Source organism: Zea mays, chromosome 3 (assembly GCF_902167145.1).
Source record: "Zea mays cultivar B73 chromosome 3, Zm-B73-REFERENCE-NAM-5.0, whole genome shotgun sequence".
NCBI classification, from domain to species: domain Eukaryota; kingdom Viridiplantae; phylum Streptophyta; class Magnoliopsida; order Poales; family Poaceae; genus Zea; species Zea mays.
Window position 1 is genome coordinate 127,151,039 of NC_050098.1, and position 24,788 is coordinate 127,175,826.

Consider the following 24,788-nt stretch of genomic DNA (forward strand, 5'->3'; position numbering starts at 1 on the left):
TGTGGGCGTGTCTTCGGTTGTCGTCTGCACAGGGCAGGAGAGAACAATTCAGAAAGAAAAGAAAAACGCAGGGACTGCCTAAATGCTAGTACTAGTAGTTAGTGTTAATCCCTCCAGCACAGGAGCATGGTGACGCATCGGCGCACGATGTAGAGCCTGGCCCTCTGCTCCTTCACCAGGCTCGCCAGCCGGCCAGGCACCGAGCGGCCGGGCGGGGCCCGGGACCCCCGGCTCTTGAGCCCCGCCGCAGGGCAGCCAGGGCTCCCCGGCGTGGACCTCCGCCTCCCCTTCTTGCTCTTGTCGTTCATTATTCTCTCCGTCTCTCTAGACTCTGTACTCCCTCTCCCTTTCTCTTGATCTCTGCTAGGATCGTGGAACACAGACGGTGGTGGTGGCAGACCGGCGGAGACGGCAGCAGCTCTCTGCCCGCAGGAGTTGTGTTGTTCGGTTGGTTTGTTGTTGCAGATGGAAAAAGAGTGAGGCTTGAGTGGCAGCAGCTACCAGGGGTGAGGCGGTATTTGTAGCCCCAGCTCCCAGATGGGGATGGGATGGGGTGACATGACAATCCAGGGGGCGGGGATGGGAGATCGGCTCTCTGCTCTGTGATGTCAACGAGTGCTCGGTTTTTAGACTATGGGCGTGTTCGGCTGGCTACAAGCCGACACTGTTGCAGCTGTTTGGACTGCTGCAGCTGCAATCCATAGAGAGAAAATACTGTAGAAGCCGCAGCCGCAGCCGGATTGCAGCCGCAGCAAGCCGCAGCGAACAAGCTGTATTACTTTTGTTCGCTTTTGAATAAAGTCAGCTGTTGTCACATTTCAATTGAGCTTCGTGCTTGGTGAGCGGTGAAGACAGCTGGTTTCTGCCGGCCGACCGCATAGGACAGGGTTATTCCCTTCAGATTAATGTCAACTATTATTCAGACTGGTAGTTATAATCTAAAGAGATAAAATATTGTATAAGTAGTAAAGCCAAGTGAACGTGTGTGGTAGGGCGTCCCTTTCCATGTCCTTCAAACTCTATCGGACCGGAGGGGCAACTCCATCCTCCGGTGCATTTATCTGAAGCTCATTGTCAGGATTCAACCACATTTCTATGGGGTACTGTATCTTGGTTTCTATAACAATTTGGTCTTCGTTTCTGTAACAGTTTAGTGTTATCCCTTAGGGCTAATCTGAGTACTTTAGTATTGAAGTGGTTTGAAAGGATTAGAGAATGTATAAATCCCCAATAAATCAAAAACTCCCACAATACATCTCAACCCACTCTAATCACTTTCATTACTAGAGTACCTAAACTAGGCCTTAATTTAGTGTGGGCTACAAATTCAACCCGTCTAAATTTGAATCCACGGTAACTACGAGGGGTTTAGTCTCCGTCACATTGCTTTTTTTTAGATGCCGATTAGAAACATTAGACATTCGCTAATTACATAACTAATTGCATAAATAAGAGCTGAATTGTGAGATTGATCTATTCTAAGTCTAATTAATAAATAATCGGTTCATGTGAATATGTGATGCTATAGTAAACACATGTTAAATATAAATCGATTAGGTCTAGCAGATCCATCTCGTGAATTAGACATCCTATGCAGTCAGCTTATGTTTAGTCGATCGAAAAAGCATCAGAACATTGGACGTGACCCGGGTTAAACTTTAATCCTTGCACCCCCAACAGCAGCTTCAGTCCGAAGGGCGTTTATTGATGTACATGTACTAGTTGCTTGCGGTTTGCGTGTTTGCTGGGGCATGCTGTCCGGCGACACGACGCCGGCAGCCACACAAAGATGGAACGGATGCACGGGACGGGACGGGACGCGGAGGTGACAAGAGACCAAGAGAGGAGACCGCACCCGTGCGGTCCGCCCGCAGAAACCGACAGCGACGTACGCACGCCTCGTCGCGCTCGCGGCCCCTCGGTGGCTGTCTCCACCGCTCGTCTTGTCCGTGCCTGCCCGTGTTCACCACGGTCGTCCATGGATCTTCTGCGGCCCGGACATTCTTGTCCATGGCCGTGTTCAAGCTTGTTCGTTTGTACTTAATTTATACCGACGTCTACTTCTACCGTCTAAATAGTTACCTTTTAACCCGAAGCGAATAGCCCTCCAAACCAAACACACTGCGCTAAAAAAGTTAACTGCAGCGTTGAAACCATCTATCCCCCTCACAGCTAACACTGTCCGATAGCCCTGCTAATGGATTGAAATCCACCCCAAATCTACCTAAACCTATTGCAAATGAGTTATTTTCTTTAACCTAACCCAATGGCGGATCCAGGATTGATCTAAGAGGGAGCTACTAAGTTAAGACTATAACAAAAAAAATTTAAACCAAACAAAAAAATATAATTGATGTTTAATATGACACAAGAAGCAAGATACAATTTAAACATTCAAGAAATATGTAGTCTAAAAATAAGTCGATATAAATTTTATAAATACAATAATCTTGCACATACCGTTCATGAGTTGATGCTGCGAGGTAAATTTATCTTCCGAGTTCTTAAGACTTGAAAATGCTTTAAAATCTTTTCATCTTGAATTTCTACAAACATATCCCACTATGTGTCATCCATATTTGGGATTACTATGCTCATTTTGGTACAAAAAACTCTTCACTTCCTCAAATAAGGGATCCCAACCATTTTCCCTCATGTGAATATATCTTTACCAAAGTTGTTGGTTCTTGGAGGCTTAAATAAAAGCAATAAGCTGCATCTTTCTGTACACTGTACTCTAACCAATCGAACTGTTTGAACCAAGATTCAACAAAACCTCTAGTTTGAGAATTACCCGCTATCCGTGGAAATGTATGACCAAATGGTTGATATGGACCCATTTGTAAATAAGCACTTTTAGCATCATCTCTAATTTCATGGGGGAACTCATCAATTGGTTTTCTAAGGCCAGGATCTGCAACTATATCATCCATATCTAGCTCAATACGTGGCCTCTTTTGTTCTACACGGCTCTCATTTGTCCTAATTGTTTTAGAAATAGAAGCATCTTTCTTCTGGTTCTTGATGAGAAATTTGTCCATCTTATTCCTATAATTAAACATGAGATTACTATCAAATAAATAACTAAATTCAAATCAAAACTTCAAATCAAGCTTTAAATCACAATTCACAAACCCTCTGGCCTCTTTGTCGCTGCGGGCTGCGGCAGTGCTCTGGAGTCTGGCCTCTGCTGCTCGCCTGGCGCGGTGGCGCCTGTGAGAGCACCTAGAGGGGGGTGAATAGGTGATCCTGTAAAAACTTGAAACTTAATCCACAAAACTTGATTAGGAGTTAGCACAATTAATCCAAGTGGCTAGAGAAGAGTCTTTGCAAGACACGATAACCACAAGAAGATCAATCACAGATAGACACAGTGGTTTATCCCGTGGTTCGGCCAAGTTCAACACTTGCCTACTCCACGTTGTGGCGTCCCAACGGACGAGGGTTGCAATCAACCCCTCTCAAGTGGTCCAAAGACTCACTTGAATACCACGGTGTTTTGCTTTGCTTTACTATATCCCGTTTGCGAGGAATCTCCACAACTTGGAGCCTCTCGCCCTTACACTTTGATGTTCACAAAGAAGCACGGAGTAAGGGAGGGATGAGCAACACACACAAGACACGAAATCAGATCGACAACACGCACACAAGTCGCAACAAGAGCTCACAACACAACCTAGCGAGTTCACAACTCAAATGAAGCTCTAGTTGCTATCACAAAGAATCAAATGCGCGGAGTCGAAGTCTTGGTGCTTAGAAATGCTTAGAGAATGCTTGGTGTTCTCCTCCATGTGCCTAGGGGCCCCTTTTATAGCCCAAGGCAGCTAGGAGCCGTTGAGTGCATTCCAGGAAGGCAATTCTTGCCTTCTGTCGCCTGGCGCACCGGACAGTCCGGTGCACCACCGGACACTGTCCGGTGCGGATTTCTTTCCTTCTTTTGCGAAGCCGACCGTTGGCGCTTTGGAGCCGTTGGCGCACCGGACACTGTCCGGTGCACACCGGATAGTCCGGTGCCCCCTTCCGATCGTTGGCTCGGCCACGTGTCTCGCGCGGATCGCGCGGCCGACCGTTGGCTCACCGGACAGTCCGGTGCACCACCGGACAGTCCGGTGAATTTTAGTCGTACGCCGCCAACGAAGTCCCGAGAGCAGCTAGTTGACGGATGCCCGGCTGGCGCACCGGACACTGTCCGGTGCACCACCGGACAGTCCGGTGCACCCAGACTGAGCAGACTCTTGGCTGCTTCTAGCCACTCCTTTTCAATTGCATTTTCTCTGATTCTATCACTTAGAAAAACATGTTAGTACACAAAAACCAATGTACTAAGTCGAGAATCATACCTTTGTATTGATTTGCACCTTATCCATCATTTGACATAGTTTATCATTTAAGCACTTGTGTTGGATACTAAATCACCAAAATACTTAGAAATGGCCCAAGGGCATATTTCCCTTTCAATCTCCCCCTTTTTGGTGATTTATGTCAACACAACACAAAGCAGCTAAAACAAGTGCAAAATCAATGCAAATAAGAACACAAATTGTTTTGATTCAAATTTGACATATTTGGATCATACTTTGCCACCACTTGGTTTATTTTTGCACATCAAACTCAATTTCTTATCTCTAAGTCAAACACACTTGTTGAAACATAAAGAGAGATATTTCCAGAGAAATTGATCAAAGATTCAAAAACTCCCCTTATTTCCCATAATCAACCATTCTCCCCACAAGAGACCAACTTTTGACAATAAGAGACAAACAAGAGTATTTTGACAAACAAAAACTCTAACTCTACCTTTTCAAAATTCTCAAGTGGTAGCTGATCCAATTCTTGCTTTGGCCTTATTTTCTCCCCCTTTGGCATCAAGCACCAAAACGGGATCAATTTTGGCCCTTAAACCTCATTGCCTCACCAAAATCTTCACATAAGAGTACAAAGGCAATAAGGAGATGGGAATGAACTTGGAATGAGTTACCCTCTCATCGGAGTGCAGTGGAAGTCTTTCATGGTCCAAGTCCACCTTTCCCTTTCAATCCATCTTTGAGACTAAATCAAGCAAACTCAAGCACACGGTTAGTCTCAAAGGATCAAGTTGTAGCACATCTCCCCCTAAATATGTGCATCACTTGCAAAAGGACTTGTGAGGTCCGGGGAGTGTTTGTACAACTTGAGCACCACAAGTAAACAACAAAATGCATAAGGGAACATGATCAAAGCATAAGACACATGTATGCTGCACATCAATCCAAGTTCCGCGAATCTAAGACATTTAGCTCACTACGCAGCCTGCAAAAGGTCTTCTCATCTAAAGGCTTGGTAAAGATATCGGCTAGCTGATTCTTGGTGCTGACATGAAACACTTCGATATCCCCCTTTTGCTGGTGGTCTCTCAAAAAGTGATGCCAGATGTCTATGTGCTTTGTGCGGCTGTGTTCAACAGGATTATCCGCCATGCGGATAGCACTCTCATTATCACATAGGAGTGGGACTTTGCTCAGATTGTAGCCAAAGTCCCTGAGGGTTTGCCTCATCCAAAGTAGTTGCGCGCAACACTATCCTGCGACAACATACTCGGCCTCAGCGGTGGATAGGGCAACGGAGGTTTGTTTCTTAGAACTCCATGACACAAGGGACCTTCCTAAGAATTGGCACGTCCTCGCTGTACTCTTCCTATCGACCTTACATCCAGCATAATCGGAGTCTAAATATCCAATTAAGTCAAAGGTAGACCCCTTTGGATACCAGATCCCGAAGCAAGGCGTAGCGACTAAATATCTAAGAATTCACTTCACGGCCACTAAGTGACACTCCCTTGGATCGGATTGAAATCTAGCACACATGCATACGCTAAGCATAATATTCGGTCTACTAGCACATAAATAAAGTAAAGACCCTATCATAGACCGGTATGCCTTTTGATCAACGGACTTACCTCCTTTGTTGAGGTCGGTGTGTCCGTCGGTTCCCATTGGAGTCTTTGCGGGCTTTGCGTCCTTCATCCCAAACCTCTTTAGCAAGTCTTGTGTGTACTTTGTTTGGGAGATGAAGGTGCCATCCTTGAGTTGCTTCACTTGGAACCCAAGGAAGTAGTTCAACTCGCCCATCATCGACATCTCGAATTTCTGAGTCATCACCCTGCTAAACTCTTCACAAGACTTTTGGTTAGTAGAACCAAATATTATGTCATCAACATAAATTTGGCACACAAATAAGTCACCATCACAAGTCTTAGTGAATAAAGTTGGATCGGCTTTCCCAACCTTGAAAGCATTAGCAATTAAAAAGTCTCTAAGGCATTCATACCATGCTCTTGGGGCTTGCTTAAGTCCATAGAGCGCCTTAGAGAGCTTACACACGTGGTCGGGGTACCGTTCATCCTCGAAGCCAGGGGGTTGCTCCACGTACACCTCCTCCTTGATTGGCCCATTGAGGAAGGCGCTCTTGACATCCATTTGGAACAACCTAAAAGAATGGTGAGCGGCATATGCTAGCAATATACGAATAGACTCTAGCCTAGCCACAGGAGCAAAAGTCTCCTCAAAGTCCAAACCTGCGACTTGGGCATAACCTTTTGCCACAAGTCGAGCCTTGTTCCTCGTCACCACCCCGTGCTCGTCCTGTTTGTTGCGGAACACCCACTTGGTTCCCACAACGTTTTGCTTGGGACGCGACACCAGTGTCCAAACTTCGTTACGCTTGAAGTTGTTGAGCTCTTCCTGCATGGCCAACACCCAGTCCGGATCTAGCAAGGCCTCTTCTACCCTGAAAGGCTCAATAGAAGAGACAAAGGAGTAATGCTCACAAAAATTAACTAATCGAGAATGAGTAGTTACTCCCTTGCTTATGTCACCCAATATTTGGTCGACAGGATGATTCCTTTGAATCGTCGCTCGAACTTGGGTTGGAGGTGCCGGTTGTGCTTCTTCCTCCATTAAATGATCATCTTGTGCTCCCCCCTTGATCACATGCCTCCTTTTGATGAACCTGTTCATCTTCTTGAGTTGGGGGATGCACCATTGTTGAGGAAGAAGGTTGAACTTGCTCCTTTTGTTCCAGTGGCCTCTGAAAGGAAAATGTGCCCTTGGGCCATTTCTAAGTGTTTTGGTGATTTAGTGTCCAATACAAGTGCCTAAGTGTCAAATGTTTCTCAGACTTAGTACATTGTTTTAGAGACTAATGTATTGTGTCTAAGTGCTGGAAACAGGAGAAATCGAATTGGAGAAGAAATGGATTTGTTCAGCCAAAGTCAGCTCTGTCTGGGTGCACCGGACAGTGTCTGGTGGTGCACCGGACAGTGTCCGGTGCCCCAGGCTGGCTCAGGCGAACTTGCTGCTCTCGGGAAGGAATTAACGGCGTACGACTATAATTCACCGGACTGTCCGGTGTGCACAGGACTGTCCGGTGAGCCAACGGTCGGCTGGGCCAACGGTCGGCTGCGCGATCCGCTCGAGACACGTGGCCGAGCCAACGGTCGGGATGGGGCACCGGACTGTCCGGCTTGCACTGGACAGTGTCCGGTGCGCCAACGGCTCCAAGGCTACCAACGGTCGGCTTCGCCAAATAAGGAAGGAAATCCGCACCAGACAGTGTCCGGTGGTGCACCGGACTGTCCGGTGCGCCAGGCGACAGAAGGCAAGAATTGCCTTCCCAGATTGCTCTCAACGGCTCCTAGCTGCCTTGGGGCTATAAAAGGGACCCCTAGGCGCATGGAGGAGAATACCAAGCATTCCTTGAGCACTCTTGATCACTCACACTCCATTCTTGCGCACTTGTTCGACATTCTAGTGATTTGAGCTCCGTTCTAGTGTGCTAGTCTTTTGAGCTTAAGTCTGGGTCTTGTGTGTGCGTATTTGCTGTGATATTTGTGTCTTGTGTGAGTTGCTAATCCCTCCCTTACTCTGTGCTTCTTTGTGAACATCTTTGTAAGGACGAGAGACTCCAAGTTGTGGAGATTCCTCGCGAACGGGATATAGAAAAAAAGCAAACACCGTGGTATTCAAGTGGGTCCTTGGACCGCTTGAGAGGGGTTGATTGCAACCTTCGTCCGGTGGGACGCCACAACGTGGAAGTAGGCAAGTGTTGTACTTGGCCGAACCACGGGATAAACCACTGTGTCTACCTGTGTTGATTCTCTTGTGGTTATTGTGTTTCGCTAAGACTCTTCTCTAGCCACTTGGCAATACTGTGCTAACGCTTAACCAAGTTTTTGTGGCATTAAGTTCAAGTTTTACAGGATCACCTATTCACCCCCCCCTCTAGGTGCTCTCAGCCTCACATCTCCAATCGTCATAGTGCGCATTGCGGTCGTTGGAACGTCTTCTTCATCTACATCATCAAAATCAACAACTTGCTCTCTTGGAGAGCCATTAGTCTCATCAAATACAACGTCGCTAGAGACTTCAACCAACCCCGATGATTTGTTGAAGACTCTATACGCCTTTGTATTTGAGTCATAACCTAACAAAAACCCTTCTACAGCCTTGGGAGCAAACTTAGAATTTCTACCTTTCTTCACTAGAATGTAGCATTTGCTCCCAAATACACGAAAGTAAGACACATTGGGTTTGTTACCGGTTAGAAGCTCATATGATGTCTTCTTGAGGAGGCGATGAAGATAGACCCGATTTATGGCGTGGAAAGCCGTGCTCACGACTTCCGACCAAAACCGTTCGGGGGTCTTGAATTCACTAAGCATCGTCCTCGCCATGTCTAGTAGCGTTCTGTTCTTCCTCTCTACCACACCATTTTGTTGTGGTGTGTAGGGAGCGGAGAACCCGTGCTTGATTCCTTCCTCCTCAAGATACTCCTCCACTTGAAGATTCTTGAACTCGGACCCATTGTTGCTCCTTATCTTCTTCACCTTGAGCTCAAACTCGTTTTGAGCTCTCCTTAGGAAGCGCTTGAGGGTCCCTTGGGTTTCAGATTTATCCTGCAAAAAGAATACCCAAGTGAAGCGGGAAAAATCATCAACTATAACAAGACCATACTTACTTCCTCCTATGCTTAGATAGGCGACGGGTCCGAAGAGGTCCATATGAAGTAACTCTAGGGGTCTTGATGTTGTCATCACATTTTTGGCATGATGAGAGCTCCCCACCTGTTTACCTGCTTGACAAGCTGCACAAGGTCTATCTTTTTCGAAAGTAACATTAGTTAGACCTATCACGTGTTCTCCCTTTAGAAGCTTGTGAAGGTTCTTCATCCCCACATGTGCTAAGCGCTGATGCCACAGCCAGCCCATGCTAGTCTTAGCAATTAAGCATGCATCTAGACCGGCCTCCTCTTTTGCAAAATCAACTAAATAAAGTTTGCCGTCTAGTACACCCTTAAAAGCTAATGAACCATCACTTCTTCTAAAGACAGACACATCTGCATTTGTGAATAAACAGTTATATCCCATGTTACAGAAATAGAGTGCTCGGATGAAATAGCAATTTTTCCTAACCCTTTCACCTTGCCTTGGTTCCCATCACCGAATATTATTGAATCCAAGCGACTCAACTAAGAACACATTAGAAATAGAGTGCTCGGATGAAATAGCAATTTTTCCTAACCCTTTCACCTTGCCTTGGTTCCCATCACCGAATATTATTGAATCTTGGGGATCCTTGTTCTTGACATAGGAAGAGAACATCCTCTTTTCCCCCGTCATGTGGTTTGTGCATCCGCTGTCGATAATCCAGCTTGAGACCCCGGATGCATAAACCTGCAAGGCAAATTTAGGCTTGGGTCTTAGGTACCCAACTCTTGTTGGGTCCTACCAGGTTAGTGACAATATCCTTAGGGACCCAAATGCAAGTTTTATCTCCCTTGCATTTTGCCCCTAATTTCCTAGCAATCACCTTTCTATCCTTTCTACAAATTGCAAAGGAAGCATTGCAAGCATGATAAATTGTAGAAGGTTCATTAGTCTTCCTAGGAACATGAGCAACATTTCTCCTAGGCACATCTCTACCATGCATATAGGAAGAACTTGAAACAAACATTGCATTTGGCTCATAAGCATTACAACTTCTAAAAGCCTTCCTAGAATGTCTCTTATCATGATACATGAAAGCATGGTTCTTATGAGCACTACTAGCCATAGGGGCCTTTCCTTTCTCCTTGGCGGAGATGGAAACCTTATGGCTTGTTAAGTTCTTGACTTCCCTCTTGAAGCCAAGACCATCCTTAATTGAGGGATGTCTACCAATCGTGTAGGCATCCCTTGCAAATTTTATTTTATCAAGATCACTCTTGCTAGTCTTAAGTTGGGTATTAAGACTAGTCACTTCATCATTCAATTTAGAAATTGAAACTAGGTGTTCACTACAAGCATTAACATCAAAATCTTTACACCTATTGCAAATTGTAACATGTTCTACACAAGATGTTGATTTATTTGCTATTTCTAACTTAGCATTCAAATCATCATTTATGCTCTTTAAGCTAGAAATAGAGTCATGACATGTAGACAATTCAAAAGAAAGCATTTCATTCCTTTTAATTTCTAAAGCAAGGGATTTTTGTGCCTCTACAAACTTATCATGTTCTTCATACAAAAGATCCTCTTGCTTTTCTAATAGCCTATTCTTATCATTCAAGGCATCAATTAATTCATTAATTTTATCAACCTTGGTTCTATCTAGGCCCTTGAATAAGCATGAATAATCTATTTCATCATCATCACTAGATTCATCCTCACTTGAAGAAGCATAAGTAGTATTCCGAGTACATACCTTCTTCTCCTTCGCCATGAGGCATGTGTGACGCCCGTTGGGGAAGAGGGCCGATTTGTTGAAGGCGGTGGCGGCGAGTCCTTCATTGTCGGAGTCGGACGACGAACAATCCGAGTCCCACTCCTTGCCAAGATGTGTCTCGCCCTTAGCCTTCTTGTAAGCTTTCTTCTTTTCCCTCTTGTTCCCTTGTTCCTGGTCACTATCATTATCGGGACAATTAGCGATAAAATGACCAATCTTACCACATTTGAAGCATGAGCGCTTCCCCTTCGTCTTGTTCTTGTTAGGCTGCCCCTTGCGACCCTTTAGCGCCGTCTTGAAGTGCTCGATGATGAGGGCCATCTCTTCATCATTAAGCCCGGCCGCCTCAACTTGCGCCACCTTGCTAGGTAGCGCCTCCTTGCTCCTTGTTGCCTTGAGAGCAATAGTTTGAGGCTCTTGGATTGGGCCATTCAACGCATCGTCGACGTATCTTGCCTCCTTGATCATCATCCGCCCGCTTACAAACTTTCCAAGGATCTCTTCGGGCGTCATCTTCGTGTACCTAGGATTCTCACGAATATTGTTCACAAGATGTGGATCAAAGACGGTAAAGGACCTTAGCATTAGGCGGATGACGTCGTGGTCCGTTCATCGCGTGCTTCCATAGCTCCTTATTTTGTTGACGAGGGTCTTGAGCCGGTTGTACATTTGGGTTGGCTCCTCGCCCCTGATCATTGCGAATCTCCCAAGTTCGCCTTCCACCAATTCCATCTTGGTGAGCATGGTGACGTCGTTCCCCTCATGTGAGATCTTGAGGGTGTCCCAGATCTGCTTGGCGTTATCCAGGCCGCTCACCTTATGGTATTCGTCCCTGCACAAGGAAGCTAGAAGAACAGTAGTAGCGTGTGCATTCTTGTGAATTTGCTCATTAATGAACATGGGACTATCAGTACTGTCAAATTTCATTCCACTCTCGACTATCTCTCATATGCTTGGATGGAGAGAGAACAAGTGACTACGCATTTTGTGACTCCAAAATCCGTAGTCCTCTCCATCAAAGTGGGGGGGGGGGTTTGCCAAGAGGAATGGAAAGCAAATGTGCATTTGAACTATGCGGAATATGAGAATAATCGAAAGAGAAGTTTGAGTTAACCGTCTTCTTTTTCTCGTAATCGTTGTCGTCGTCCTTTTGGGAAGAGGAAGATTCGTCGCTGTCGTCATAGTAGACGATCTCCTTGATGCGCCTTGTCTTCTTCTTCTTCCCATCTTTTCGTTTGTGGCCCGAGCCCGAGTCGGTAGGCATGTCATCTTTCGGCTCGTTGACGAAAGACTCCTTCTCCTTATCATTGATCACAATCCCCTTGCCCGTAGGATCCATCTCTTCGGGCGATTAGTCCCTTTGTGAAGAGAACGGCTCTGATACCAATTGAGAGCACCTAGAGGGGGGGTGAATAGGTGATCCTGTAAAAACTTGAAACTTAATCCACAAAACTTGATTAGGAGTTAGCACAATTAATCCAAGTGGCTAGAGAAGAGTCTTTGCAAGACACGATAACCACAAGAAGATCAATCACAGATAGACACAATGGTTTATCCCGTGGTTCGGCCAAGTTCAACACTTGCCTACTCCACGTTGTGGTGTCCCAACGAACGAGGGTTGCAATCAACCCCTCTCAAGTGGTCCAAAGACTCACTTGAATACCACGGTGTTTTGCTTTGCTTTACTATATCCCGTTTGCGAGGAATCTCCACAACTTGGAGCCTCTCGCCCTTACACTTTGATGTTCACAAAGAAGCACAGAGTAAGGGAGGGATGAGCAACGCACACAAGACATGAAATCAGATCGACAACACGCACACAAGTTGCAACAAGAGCTCACAACACAACCTAGCGAGTTCACAACTCAAATGAAGCTCTAGTTGCTATCACAAAGAATCAAATGCGCGGAATCGAAGTCTTGGTGCTTAGGAATGCTTAGAGAATGCTTGGTGTTCTCCTCCATGCGCCTAGGGGCCCCTTTTATAGCCCCAAGGCAGATAGGAGCCGTTGAGTGCATTCTAGGAAGGCAATTCTTGCCTTCTGTCGCCTGGCGCACCGGACAGTCCGGTGCACCACTGGACACTGTCCGGTGCGGATTTCTTTCCTTCTTTGGCGAAGCCGACCGTTGGCGCTTTGGAGCCGTTGGCGCACCGGACACTGTTCGGTGCACACCGGACAGTCCGGTGCCCCCTTCCGACCGTTGGCTCGGCCACGTGTCTCGCGCGGATCGCGCGGCCGACCGTTGGCCCGGCCGACCGTTGGCTCACCGGACAGTCCGGTGCACCACCGGACAGTCTGGTGAATTTTAGTCGTACGCCGCCGACGAAGTCCCGAGAGCAGCTAGTTGACGGATGCCAGTCTGGCGCACCGGACACTGTCCGGTGCACCACCGGACAGTCCGGTGCACCCAGACTGAGCAGACTCTTGGCTGCTTCTAGCCACTCTTTTTCAATTGCATTTTCTCTGATTCTATCACTTAGAAAAACATGTTAGTACACAAAAACCAATGTACTAAGTCGAGAATCATACCTTTGTATTGATTTGCACCTTATCCATCATTCGACATAGTTTATCATTTAAGCACTTGTGTTGGATACTAAATCACCAAAATACTTAGAAATGGCCCAAGGGCACATTTCCCTTTCAGCCTGCTCTGGGTGGGTCCGGCGACGGGCGACCAGCGGTCCGGCTCGGCCGCTCGGTGGGTGGCGACTCTGGCCTCTAGGCTCCAGCCGCTCTAGGCGAGCAGGAGCAGGCGAGGTGCGGCCGTACGGCGGGGCGTGGTCGGGCCGCGTGGGGCGTGCGGTGGCGTTGCTCCGGGGCCTGCTCCTGGGCGGTGGCGCGGTGCCGTGGTGGTCGCCGGTGCCGCGGTGCGTCCGTGCGCGGCTGCGCGCTGCTGGTGCTGGTCCGCTGGTGGCTGGCGGCTCCCTCTTCTGGAGCGTCCGTGCGCGCTGCTGGAGCTTAGGTTAGGGGATGGCGGCTGTGGGCATGGCCGCATGGGCCTATTCCTCCCTATTCCCTACTCCTTGCGTTGTTGGGCCGTGACCGGGGCTGCAGCCTAGGCAGCCCCGGTCGCAAATCCGCCCCTGCGAGGTGCGACCGTGTGGCAGGGCGTGGCCGGGCCGCGTGGGGCGTGCGGCGGTGTTGCTCCGGGGCCTGCTCCTGGGCGGTGGCACGGTGCCGTGGTGCGTCCGTGCGCGGCTGCGCACTGCTGGGGCTGGTCCGCTGGTGGCTGGCGGCTCCCTCTGTTGGAGCATCCGTGCGCGCTGCTGGAGCTTAGGTTAGGGGCTGGCGGCTGTGGGCATGGCCGCATGGGCCTATTCCTCCCTATTCCCTACTCCTCGTGTTGTTGGGCCGCGACCGGGGCTGCAGCCCAGGCAGCCCCGGTCGCAAATCCGCCCCTGCCTAACCCAACCCAACAATTCAACTAAATAACCCACCCAAACTCGCCTATAACTAATGAGTTAAACCCATTACCTAAACCCATGAAATACCAATGAAATATTCATGTTCACTAGAGTGGATTCACTACCATGTTTTTGTAAGGATCTGATATGTCTAGAGGGAGTGAATAGGGTACTCGCAAAATTTTAGCTCAAGAAACAATTAAAACCTTGAGCGTCAGAGCCGCTCTTAAGCCCGACACTGTCGTTGTCCGACACTGTCGTTGTCTGACACTGCCGTGCAAAGGTCCAGCACTACTGGACAGTCTAAAGAGCTTGAAACACAAGCAAACTTTTACATACAGAAATTGGTATGATTTCCTACTTCTTTTTAGGATATGAACATCAGACAAGCAATGCGCATTAAGTAGACTGAAAAGAGTAGATAGGGATTCAAATGAGCATGACTTAAACCCTAACTACTCAAATGAGCAACATAGATCAACACACATGAGACAAGGTATTTATCACGTCGTTCAGCTCGCCACAAAGGCTTGCCTACCTTCACGTTGTTGAGGAATGCCACTAAGGCCAAGGGTTACACAAACCCTTCCTCGATCTCAAGCCAAGATCTTTCGCTCTTAGTATGATAGGTTTTTCTGCTATGAATTAGGGAAACTTACAACACATCAAGGCTGCAACAATCTTGCAGCTCAAGGAGAAATCCACGCGCCCACTAGGGGCAAGCTCCAAAATTTAATGAGAGAATGCCGACCTTGAGAAGCTTCGATGCTCAAAATGAAAGGACTGAGAAAACCCTAGGCTTCTTGTTGTTCTTGGGGTTTCTCTTAGCTTTGAGGAGAAGCAACTGAAATTCGAGCCAACATGGAGCAAGTGAGGGAGAGGGAAAGGGGGACAAGGGGTACAAGCAACCTTGTATGCTTTATCTGGGTGTCAAGATACGTAGCAGGTTACTGTTGGAAGCCTATAGAATAGTCAAAACAATAGATTTTACATTTCAACATTCATTTAATGTTTGACAGTGCTAGTCATTAAATCTGATAGTGTCGGGTGCCACGCAGCCTAAACTGATCAGATTTATATGAGATCTTGGCACTGGCTAACTGGGCTTGGGTAGAGATGTTTTGCAGAGTTTAAGCATTAGAGAACCAAGAACAATAGTCAAACTCATAGAACCTTAATAGTACAACATCTCTACACTAGTAAAGTAAATGAAATGTACAATAGATTTTATAAACTCTTAAAGTCCCTCCTATCCTAAGTTTTCTCCCTTTTTGGTGCTTTTCCTATCACAATGCTTAGTAAACAAATTAGACGTCAAATTGTGTGATCATTATCACCAAAACCCACGAATGGAGCTTGATTGCACTTACAATTTTGACTTCAAATTTTTTTTACAAAATTAATTGTTTTTCGAAAACGAGTAAGAATGGCAATTTGCTAATTTATGTGCAACGGTGTAGCTACATTCGTATGTGGATCCCACCTTAGAAGCCATCCTTTTAAAATTAAATCATCATGTTCATACTTTAAAATTTTCACAAAATTAATTGATTTTATTGGGAACGAGTAAGAATGATAATCTGCTAATTTATGTGCAACGGTATAGCTAGATTCATCTGTGGGTCACACCTTAAATGTTGGACCTTAAAACTAAAACGTCATATTCATACCTTAAAGTTTTCACAAAACTAATTGATTTTTTGGAATTAGTTAGAATGATAATCTGCTAATTTGTGTGCAACGATGTAGCTAGATTCGTATGTGGGTCCCATATTAGAAATCGGGCCTTAAAATCAAAACATTGTGCTCACATCTTAAAATTTTCACAAAATCAATTGTTTTTTGTGGAAATGAGTAAGAACGATAAGGCTTATTTGGTTCAACTTTTTTACTAGCTTTCCTAATAATCTGGCTGTGGGGAGAATCTGGTTGTGAGAAGAATCTGAGTATCGTAGAGATTGCGTGCGAAGGGATATGAAGGTGTCCGTAGGGTTCAGAATCTAGAAATGATGGATTCTTACTATTGCAACGACTTGATCAATTCTGTGTTCATATTGATTTTGGATTACTTTTACCAAATCGATTGTTATAGAAGCAGACTGAAAAGCTAAGTGTTTGACAATCCACAACAGCTTCTGGTGGACAGAAGCTAAAAAAGCTGAAACAAATAAGGCCGTAATCTGCTAATTTGTGTGCAACTGAGTAACTAGATTCATCTTCGTGTCCCATCTTAGAAGCCGGACCTTAAAATTTAAACATCATGTTCACATCTTAAATTTTTCACAAAATTAATTGATTTTTTAAATGAGTAAGAATTATGATATGCTAATTTGTGTACAATGTGTAGCTAGATTCATGTGTGGATTCCACCTTAGAAGCCGAACCTTAAAATTAAACGTCGCGTTCACACCTTAAAATTTTCATAAAATTAATTGTTTTTTTGAAATGAGTAAGAATGATAATATGTTAACTTGTATGCAACAATATAGCTAGATTCATCTATGGGTCCCACATATATGTCTAGTGTGTGGTGAGGGTTGGAACGCATTCCAATCCCACTTCACCAACCCACCTAATTTGGCTCTAAAACTCATTTCCACCCATCTAAACAACACTTATATCAACATCTTCCTATTAAATCCATTACAACCCGATCCATTAGAAGGCCTACTATCTGACTGACTTCTGCGACCCAACACCACGACAAAACTCGCTCGCTATGCATGTATGTACAAATGAAATGAGCGAGGCATCGACTCGGACGAACGATAGAATAACGGGCAGCCTTGCTTTTAGGCGCCATTTAGTTTATAAAATATAACGTAAATAATAATAATAATTTATATTTAAATATCAACGGTAATAAATATAAATAGATTGGTATCCCTTTTTGGTGTGATATCCGATAACATTAAATTTAAATAAATATGATTTAACTTTATCGGTTAACCATCACTTATCAATCGCTGCACGTCTCCATTTCTCCGGACGGATGCATGCACCCCGAGATGTCCGCCAGATAAAGAATCGGATGGCACGTCGTTTTAAGAGGCAATGCAAATGTCGAGAGTTGAGACGACAGAGCAAGCATGCATGCACGGTTGTCGTCCATTCTCTGATTGTTTGCTTTGAATTAAAACTAGTTATTTGATGCAGCTTTAGTTTATGAAAACAAAACGGTGTACTCTCTCTGTCCATAATGCCCGTACCATACAAAGGCTGCTCTGATTTGTAATAATTAAATCTTGATATCAGAGAAGAGAAGGCTAAAAAAGCTACTAAAATTAGCTAGTCCATAACGAGAGTATACTTATTTAGGATAAAATCTATTTTTTTTGTAAATATACTTATTTTGGAACATAGGAGAGTACATATGTATGTACGCCATATGTCTACCTCGTCAGTGTCGAAAAGAGTGAAGGTGGTGCCACGAGATGGAGAAGGTCTCAATAGTCTCCAGGAAGGCGTCTCGAGCTTATGGGCTAGATTGGGTGAACTAATTCTGGCCCAAGTCATCTGTAGAGCGATACTGCTGTTCGGTAACAATGGACCAGGATCTGGTGCCCCATCGCTGTCTCACGAGACAACGATTGATGACGATGATGACATAGGATAGGAGGAGCAGTTCGAGATGATTCTCGCTATGTCGGGAGAGAGAAGAACTCGAAGCCTGGAAGTGGGTCTTTGAGCTCAAGTGATCATGACAAAGGTAAAGACAGCGAACGCGGGCCTCGGCGCTTGGAAAGCCGGTAGTCGACAATCGGGTGGCTGGTTTGTAGTACTATGTCGTTAACAGACTTGGCGAGTGTGTCGAACAACTCATCAGTGACGATGTCTCTCTAGAGAAAAGGGGGAGCCAATCGAGCCTTTCGCTTCAGATTATGAGGCTCATCGCTTCAGATTAAAGTTATGGTGGCTGAGCGGTGGCAGCAAGCTGCCAATGTAGAGCTGCACCCGCTGGCCTTCCTCGAGCCGGCCAGTGCGAGGGAGAAGCGCCTAGAAGCGATTGGAGTACTCCTCGACCGTCTCCGTGCGGCGGCACTCGAAGAGCTCGAACAGTGGGGCGGACTGAAGCACCGGCCCGAAGCGCTGGTTCAGGAGTTTCCTGAAGCGCCCCCATGGCGACGTGCCCTCGTCCTCCTGGAGTTGGATGAACCATAGTTGGGCCACATCCTCCAGGTTGTACGACGCCATCCACACCTTCTCCTCTGGCATGGTGCGTTGTTGGCGAAAATACGACTCGTACCGATCGATTGATGAAAATCAGTGGGTCGGACTTGCCGTCGAAGCGCGGGAAGTCCATCTTCTGGAACCGCGGGGGGCGATCCGTGTGGTGTGGCCCATCGTGGTGGATACTGGAGTCGGTTGACGAGTCGACCTTCTCCTTCATGCCCACCATGTCGGTCTGCATCTTTGACATGGCGGTGGTCAGGGACTAGAGCATTGTCATCACCTCGGCCATGGTGTGTTGATCGCCATCGCCCATGGTTGACGGTGCGGACGTTGCCGTGGACGACGAGGAAGGAGATGGAGGCGGCGGTTGGAATGGTGGTGAGGCTGCGATGAAAGATTGGGTGGAGGTGGTGGGAGAGGATCGACGAGACTGAGATACCAGGTTGTCAAGGGCAGTGAGCCCGAGGGTAGGGGGACCTCGGCTACGTAGATCGTAACCGCTGTCCGTGATGGCCGGCCGGGTTATACCCCCTTGCCGTCGTTCTTCGTCGGTGGGTTATTCCCCTACCGCCGGCTTAGGTAGATGAAGAGAGAGGATTAGATATTAATATCTTTCTTAATTCCCAAGTATTTGATTACAATATATTTATAGCCTCCGGCTCAACCAAAAGAAGTAACAAACTCCACTAATTAATGACCAACCAAAATAGCTAAAGATCTCCATATTTATAGCCTTTCGGCTCAACCAAAAGGAGTAACAAACTCCACTAATTAAGGACTAACTAAAATAGCTAAAAATCTCCTTTCCCTCCTAACCGCTGCTGGAGGCCGTGCCCTGCGTGCTTGTCGTGCACGCAGCAGCACGTTCTTGGGCTCGGCGCACGTCACGGGCCCTACGGCGTCTGATGTACACTTATTTGAACATTACAACAACATACACGCTTGGCTCACCAGCTTGAATTAAGCCCAAGCTACCACTGCCAAGTCAAGTGTCAACTTCACTTCTAGGACGCACAGCTCTTGCATTCTTCCACAAAACAAGACTGCCTGAACCTCTAGTAGTAGACTGGTAGTAGTATATTGTACATACAACCTCACAAAAAAACCGTCTCCTCTCCGGTCGGACACTTGTTTCTGAATGCAAGCGTCAGCCATTCCAGTATCCTCGCCAGGTTTGGGTCCCCCAGAATCCAGATAACAACATGTTGGGCCCTAAACTAGTCAAACTACTAGTCTTCTCCTACCTGACATTCTGGATCAGTGACAACTGACAGGTGCTCTGAATGTCTCGTGCTGCTCATCTTATGGTCTGAAGTACTGCAGAATTTCACCAGTTCGGTGCCATGTGCGAGGAGATACTCCCATGATCTTATCCTCCATTTTCTAGGATTTGTGCTCAGTTATTCTTGCTCGTATACTTCCTAATTCTGTATTAGTATAACAGACCTGACACCCTGACATACTGTATTGGGATGATGGGAGAGCTGAAGCCACAGAAGAAGCCACCATCAAACACTTACTCAGGCGTGTTTGGTTTCTAGGGACTAATTTTTAGTTCCTATATTTTATTCCATTACAAAATTGCTAAATATAGAAACTAAAACTCTATTTTAGTTTCTATATTTAGCAATTTATAGACTAAAATAGAATAAAACGAATGGACTAAACATTAGTCCATAGAAACCAAACATCAATCATCTCCCATCAACTCAGTAAAGTCGTGCCGTTTCAGTCATCCAGAGTGTGAGGAAGACAAGACGTACATTGCCTCTCAGGATTGCAAACGAAAGACATGAGAACTTTACTGCAGTCTGCATCAACATGTTGGCCCAATTAAACATTGGATGTTGAACATGAACAATTTATTGACCAAATCATGCATGCCAATCTGCTGGAAAGAGCTCCCATTTATACAAGGCAGGCAGCATGGGCCAGACCAAAACCCCCCATATGTAGCCTGAACCTGAAGATGCAAAAGACAGTGCAGCAAGAGATGATGGCAATCCTGGTAATAACAGACTGATTACTGAACAACTCCACAATGAAAAACATCAGGCACAGCACAGTTCAGAAAACATCCTAATGCTTTCGTCGCTGCCGCAAACCAATATATAGTTTCAAACGAAGACTCGGTTCATCGACCAAACCATGTACATGGATGGATAAAACACATGCCTTGTACATTGTATTCTGGAAAAATGCTCTCATGTGCGATAAGAGTAGACAGACAAAATCCATCAGTTCATGATAACGATTCTGAAGTCTGAAACAGCGCAGTAATCACACCGGAAACAGAGAGGACCAAGTGTCAATTACAACCTGATCAACTGACTGGATTGATCAAACACGGCAGATGCTGCAGAGGACATTGCCCAGACCCAGGACCTAGATCTAATCATGTTTAGCACTATGCAACAACATGGTTGAGTGATAAGCATCTAGTTCGCATTACCATCAATCACAAGTGAGTCCATGTAACCCACTGAACACACTTGTCACTAGATATATCCAGATGACATACCTAAACCTAAAATTTGTAGACAAGTGAGTCAACAGAACAGCTAGATGTAAGAGGGGGCATCATTTGCCACCCATGTTGAGACGGCATAGAGGATGCGGCCTTTCCATCCCTGCAAGAGCCAGCGGTGATCGACGTCGATCACAAAGTCCTTGTGGTAGCAATCCTTGACCTTGTTCCGCACTACCTGCACGACATCAGGGTTCAATGGCTGCTGCTTCAAGCCTGCTCGTTGGTTCCGCACCTGCCATTGTTTGTACGTCTCAGGGCGCTCCACTCGGTCTGTGCCCTCACACGCAATGACATTCAGGGCAGCCCTCCCGAAGAGGTTCTCCTCGATCAGCATCCTCTGGTTGCTGTCTCTTGGGGTGGTCGCGTCCAGCGCATCAAACAAGGCCGAGTAGAAGAACAGAGCCTCCCGGAACCTTGTCACGAAGAAAGGCGCACTGAAGGAGCCATTCACAATTGCGTGTATGAATGTATGAGGCCGCATATTTCTGATGTTGTTGAGCACAATGTCCCTTGGGCTTTCGATCACAACGCTCTCATCCATCAAGTTCTTGAACTGGTATAGGCAGTTCACGATGAGCACCTCCTCTGGATCCAGGTTCAAATCCTCCACACGGATGGACTCCATCTTGGAAGCTGCAATTGCCTGGTACTTGAATGGCACACCGAACTGCTGGGCATACTTGCTGAGCCGGCGCCCTGTCTCCTCGATGCGCTGAGTAGGGCGAAACCCAGGCTGGGGCAGGTCAATGCCAGTAATCCTCACCTCCGGCGGCCCACCCTCCCTATCCGCTATCCATCGCAGGAAGCACGGCCACTGGAAGCCGTACTGTATCCCGTAATCAACGATATGTATCTTCTTCTTGCCCAGTCCAGCATTGTAGATGGTGTGATTTGAGAATAGGCAGACGACTTTCTTGAAGCAGATGGCGGCCATGTACAGCTGGTACGCCTGGAGTATGTCGGTGGCAGACGTGCGCTTGGCCATGAGCGACTGGTACACCATGCTGCCTGTGCCGGCGAGGCGGGCCTGGAGGCCCTCGGCAAAGCAGTGGGCGAGGCGCTGCGTGGCGTCCCCCAGTGGGCTGGCATGCTGCTTGATCTGCTTGAGCAGCTCGGTGGCACTGCGGCGATCGTCGGAGGCGACGGCCTGCGCGCAGTGGGTGAGCAGCGTGCGAAGGTCCACCACCTCCCTCCCGCCGCGGCGGCCCTTGGCCTTGCCGTTCTCGCCTGCCGCCGCCTCCCTCTTGGCGGCCGCCTCCTGCATGGCGATCCGCAGCTTCTGCATCTGCTCCGTGCACATCTCGGGGGAGGCGATGATGTATTTCTCGAAGACGTCCCGCTCGTCGCCATCCCCCTCCAGCGCGCTCTGCTTGCTGCTCCGGCGCTGCAGTTCCAGGTCCTCCTCGTCGTCGAAGCGGTTCCTCCGACCGCGGCCCAAGACGGCGCCGCCGCTGCCAGGCGCGGCATCAGGCGCAGCGAGGATCGCCTCCTCCTCCTTGACGGCCACGGCCACATGGACGGTGGGAGCGGCCGCGTTCAATCCGGGCGCGAGCTTGTCCGCGGCGGGGGTGGGGAGGACGAACCTCTTGGGGTCGTCTGGCGGGTCGAGGTCGATGACGAGTTTGTCCTGGGTGGGCAGGAACTTGTTGGCTTCCTCCATGCCCTTGAGGAAGGCGGAGGTCATGAGGTCGGAGTTGGCCCCGTTGCTAAAGAAGGCCGCGGGGTCGAAGTCGAAGCTGTCGAACTGGGCGGCGGGGGCCGGTGCGTAGGAGTCGACAGCGGCGGGGGTGAGCGGCCCGCTGGCTGATGCGTCGGAGGAGGAGGAGGAGTGGTGGTGGTTGACGCTGGCGCTGCTGTGGGTGGTGGTGGTGGTCGGGACAGTGGCGTCGTCGGAGAGGACGTCGAGGAAAGACTGCTGCGCCTGGAGGAGCGCGGGGTTGTCCGGGTAGTCGTAGAAGAAGGTGTCGTCGATATCGTCCTCCATGAGCATGCTGGAGATGTAGGGGAGAAGCAAGTCCTGCGTCGGGCCTTTGATCCCCTGCTGGGGCTGCGGGGTGGGCGGGAGGTCGAGGTACGCGGAGGGTGACGTGGGGCCGAGGTCGGAGAGGGAGAGGAAGAGGTCGTCGGCGCCCGGCGACGGGGAGGGGTCGCAGGAGGAGCCCATGGCGGCGGCGGACTTGGGGAAGATCGGGTGCGCGGGCGGAAGTGGATGAAGACGAGGAGGTTTTAGCGGCTGGCTGGCTTTGTAGGGGCGCGGCGCGGCAGCAAGCGACGAAGGTTCAACGGAGGCGGCGGCGGAAATGGGATGGATGTGTGGGGAACTGGGGATTGAGAGGAGCGAGATGGCGGAGAGAGTGGAAGGAGATGGGGAGAGGAGAAAAGGTGGAGCCCCGTGGGAGTAAAGCGAGGCACTGACCGGTGGACCCGAGTTCGGTTACCGTGGCAGAGAGACTGACAAGGGTCACGAGCATGCAAGGACGACCCAAGACCAGCCCAAGGCCCAGGTACGGTGCTCTACAGTATAGACAGACAGAGGTCCAGGAAGGCCGTTGGAAGAAGTCCAAGAGAGAGGTCGCTGCATGGGCATGGCAAGTTGGCAATGGCATCAGCAGCATTGGATGAACCTCGATGACCGCGCACAGCCGCACACAGAGGTAAAAAACGGGTGCATAAGACTGTGTCTATCTAGAATAGGAGACATAGAAGTATATAGGGTATTGTTTGATAATATTTATAAAGTTAAGTTTAAAATAAGCGATAAGCTAGATGTGACAGAGGATATGTTGAAATAGCCTAAGGACAGAGATTAGGTTATTCCGTATTATACCTAATATATTTAATTAGATTAGATACCACATATTTATTCGGATGATTAAGTGATGACTACACACGGGGGTGGGCCAACCGGTCCGGGCCAGGCCCAGGGCGTGATCTATATATCTTGGTATAACTTAATTATATTTAGATCAAAATACATCGCAACTCTTGTAGATTAAATAGACTGACCCAGGGCGTGATCAGATCCTAAATCCGCCCTTGACTACACATGTTATTTAATTGATAACAGATATTTGTTAGATAATGCATGAATTTATTATCATTTACTATTAGTTCGCGTATAAAACAATCACGCAAAAGCATGGTATAGAACATAGATCAACCAGACAATACATCATAAATTTAGATCACACAATAACACAACATAATATTTCGAACATAACGACAAGATTTAAATCATACAGTAGCCTAATATCATAAAAGATAGTTTTAAAATAGCATAAGATAATCTAATACAACACAAGATAGTTTATATATGTTACCATCATAATTAACACGTGCACACACATTTATATATATAAATAATAGACTAAGAAAATTAGTAGAGGCACCAATACCTATCTTTAAAAAATAAGAAAGTTAAATGCATTAATAAGCTATAGAGTATTGGAGGTACACATGTGATGTATAATATGTTATTTTGATATGAATTTGAACATTATTTCAATTATTTAGGCATGAAGATGCGCTCAAACAAAAAATGTAATGTACTACAAAGCTATAGATCTCTTCGAGCTCTACAGTTTTGATATAAACTTTACCTTCATCCAAGTTCATATGTAAGAGTTATGATTTTATAACAACATTATGCAAAAAAACAAAAACAGGTACCGGTATCTGACCCGAATATCCAGGTATTTACCGGTTAGTCCTTACTCTGTATCCTACCCAAATCTAAAGCTGCACTATTCAGGTACTACCCGTAACTATCCCGACAATAAAAATACATGAATCCATATCTAAAGAAACAATTATTTGTACTATCTGTATCTGGTAGCAAAGGGTATACCCACCCCGTTTCACCTCTAGTGCACATTAACTCCAACTAGAGATGGATTCGTATCGGATATGCAAGGATTCGAATTCAGATGTCACTA

General features: G+C 47.0%; 1 protein-coding gene across 1 annotated transcript; it reads right to left on the reverse strand.

Moving 5' to 3' along the window:
* Positions 1 to 20,484: 20,484 nt before the first annotated feature.
* LOC100194157 (uncharacterized) lies at positions 20,485 to 23,253 on the reverse strand. The gene has a single exon (XM_020550303.3). It carries the CDS (start codon positions 23,015 to 23,017, stop codon positions 20,885 to 20,887), a length of 2,133 nt encoding a protein of 710 aa, XP_020405892.1. The 5' UTR covers positions 23,018 to 23,253; the 3' UTR covers positions 20,485 to 20,884.
* Between the last annotated feature and the right edge of the window lie 1,535 nt (positions 23,254 to 24,788).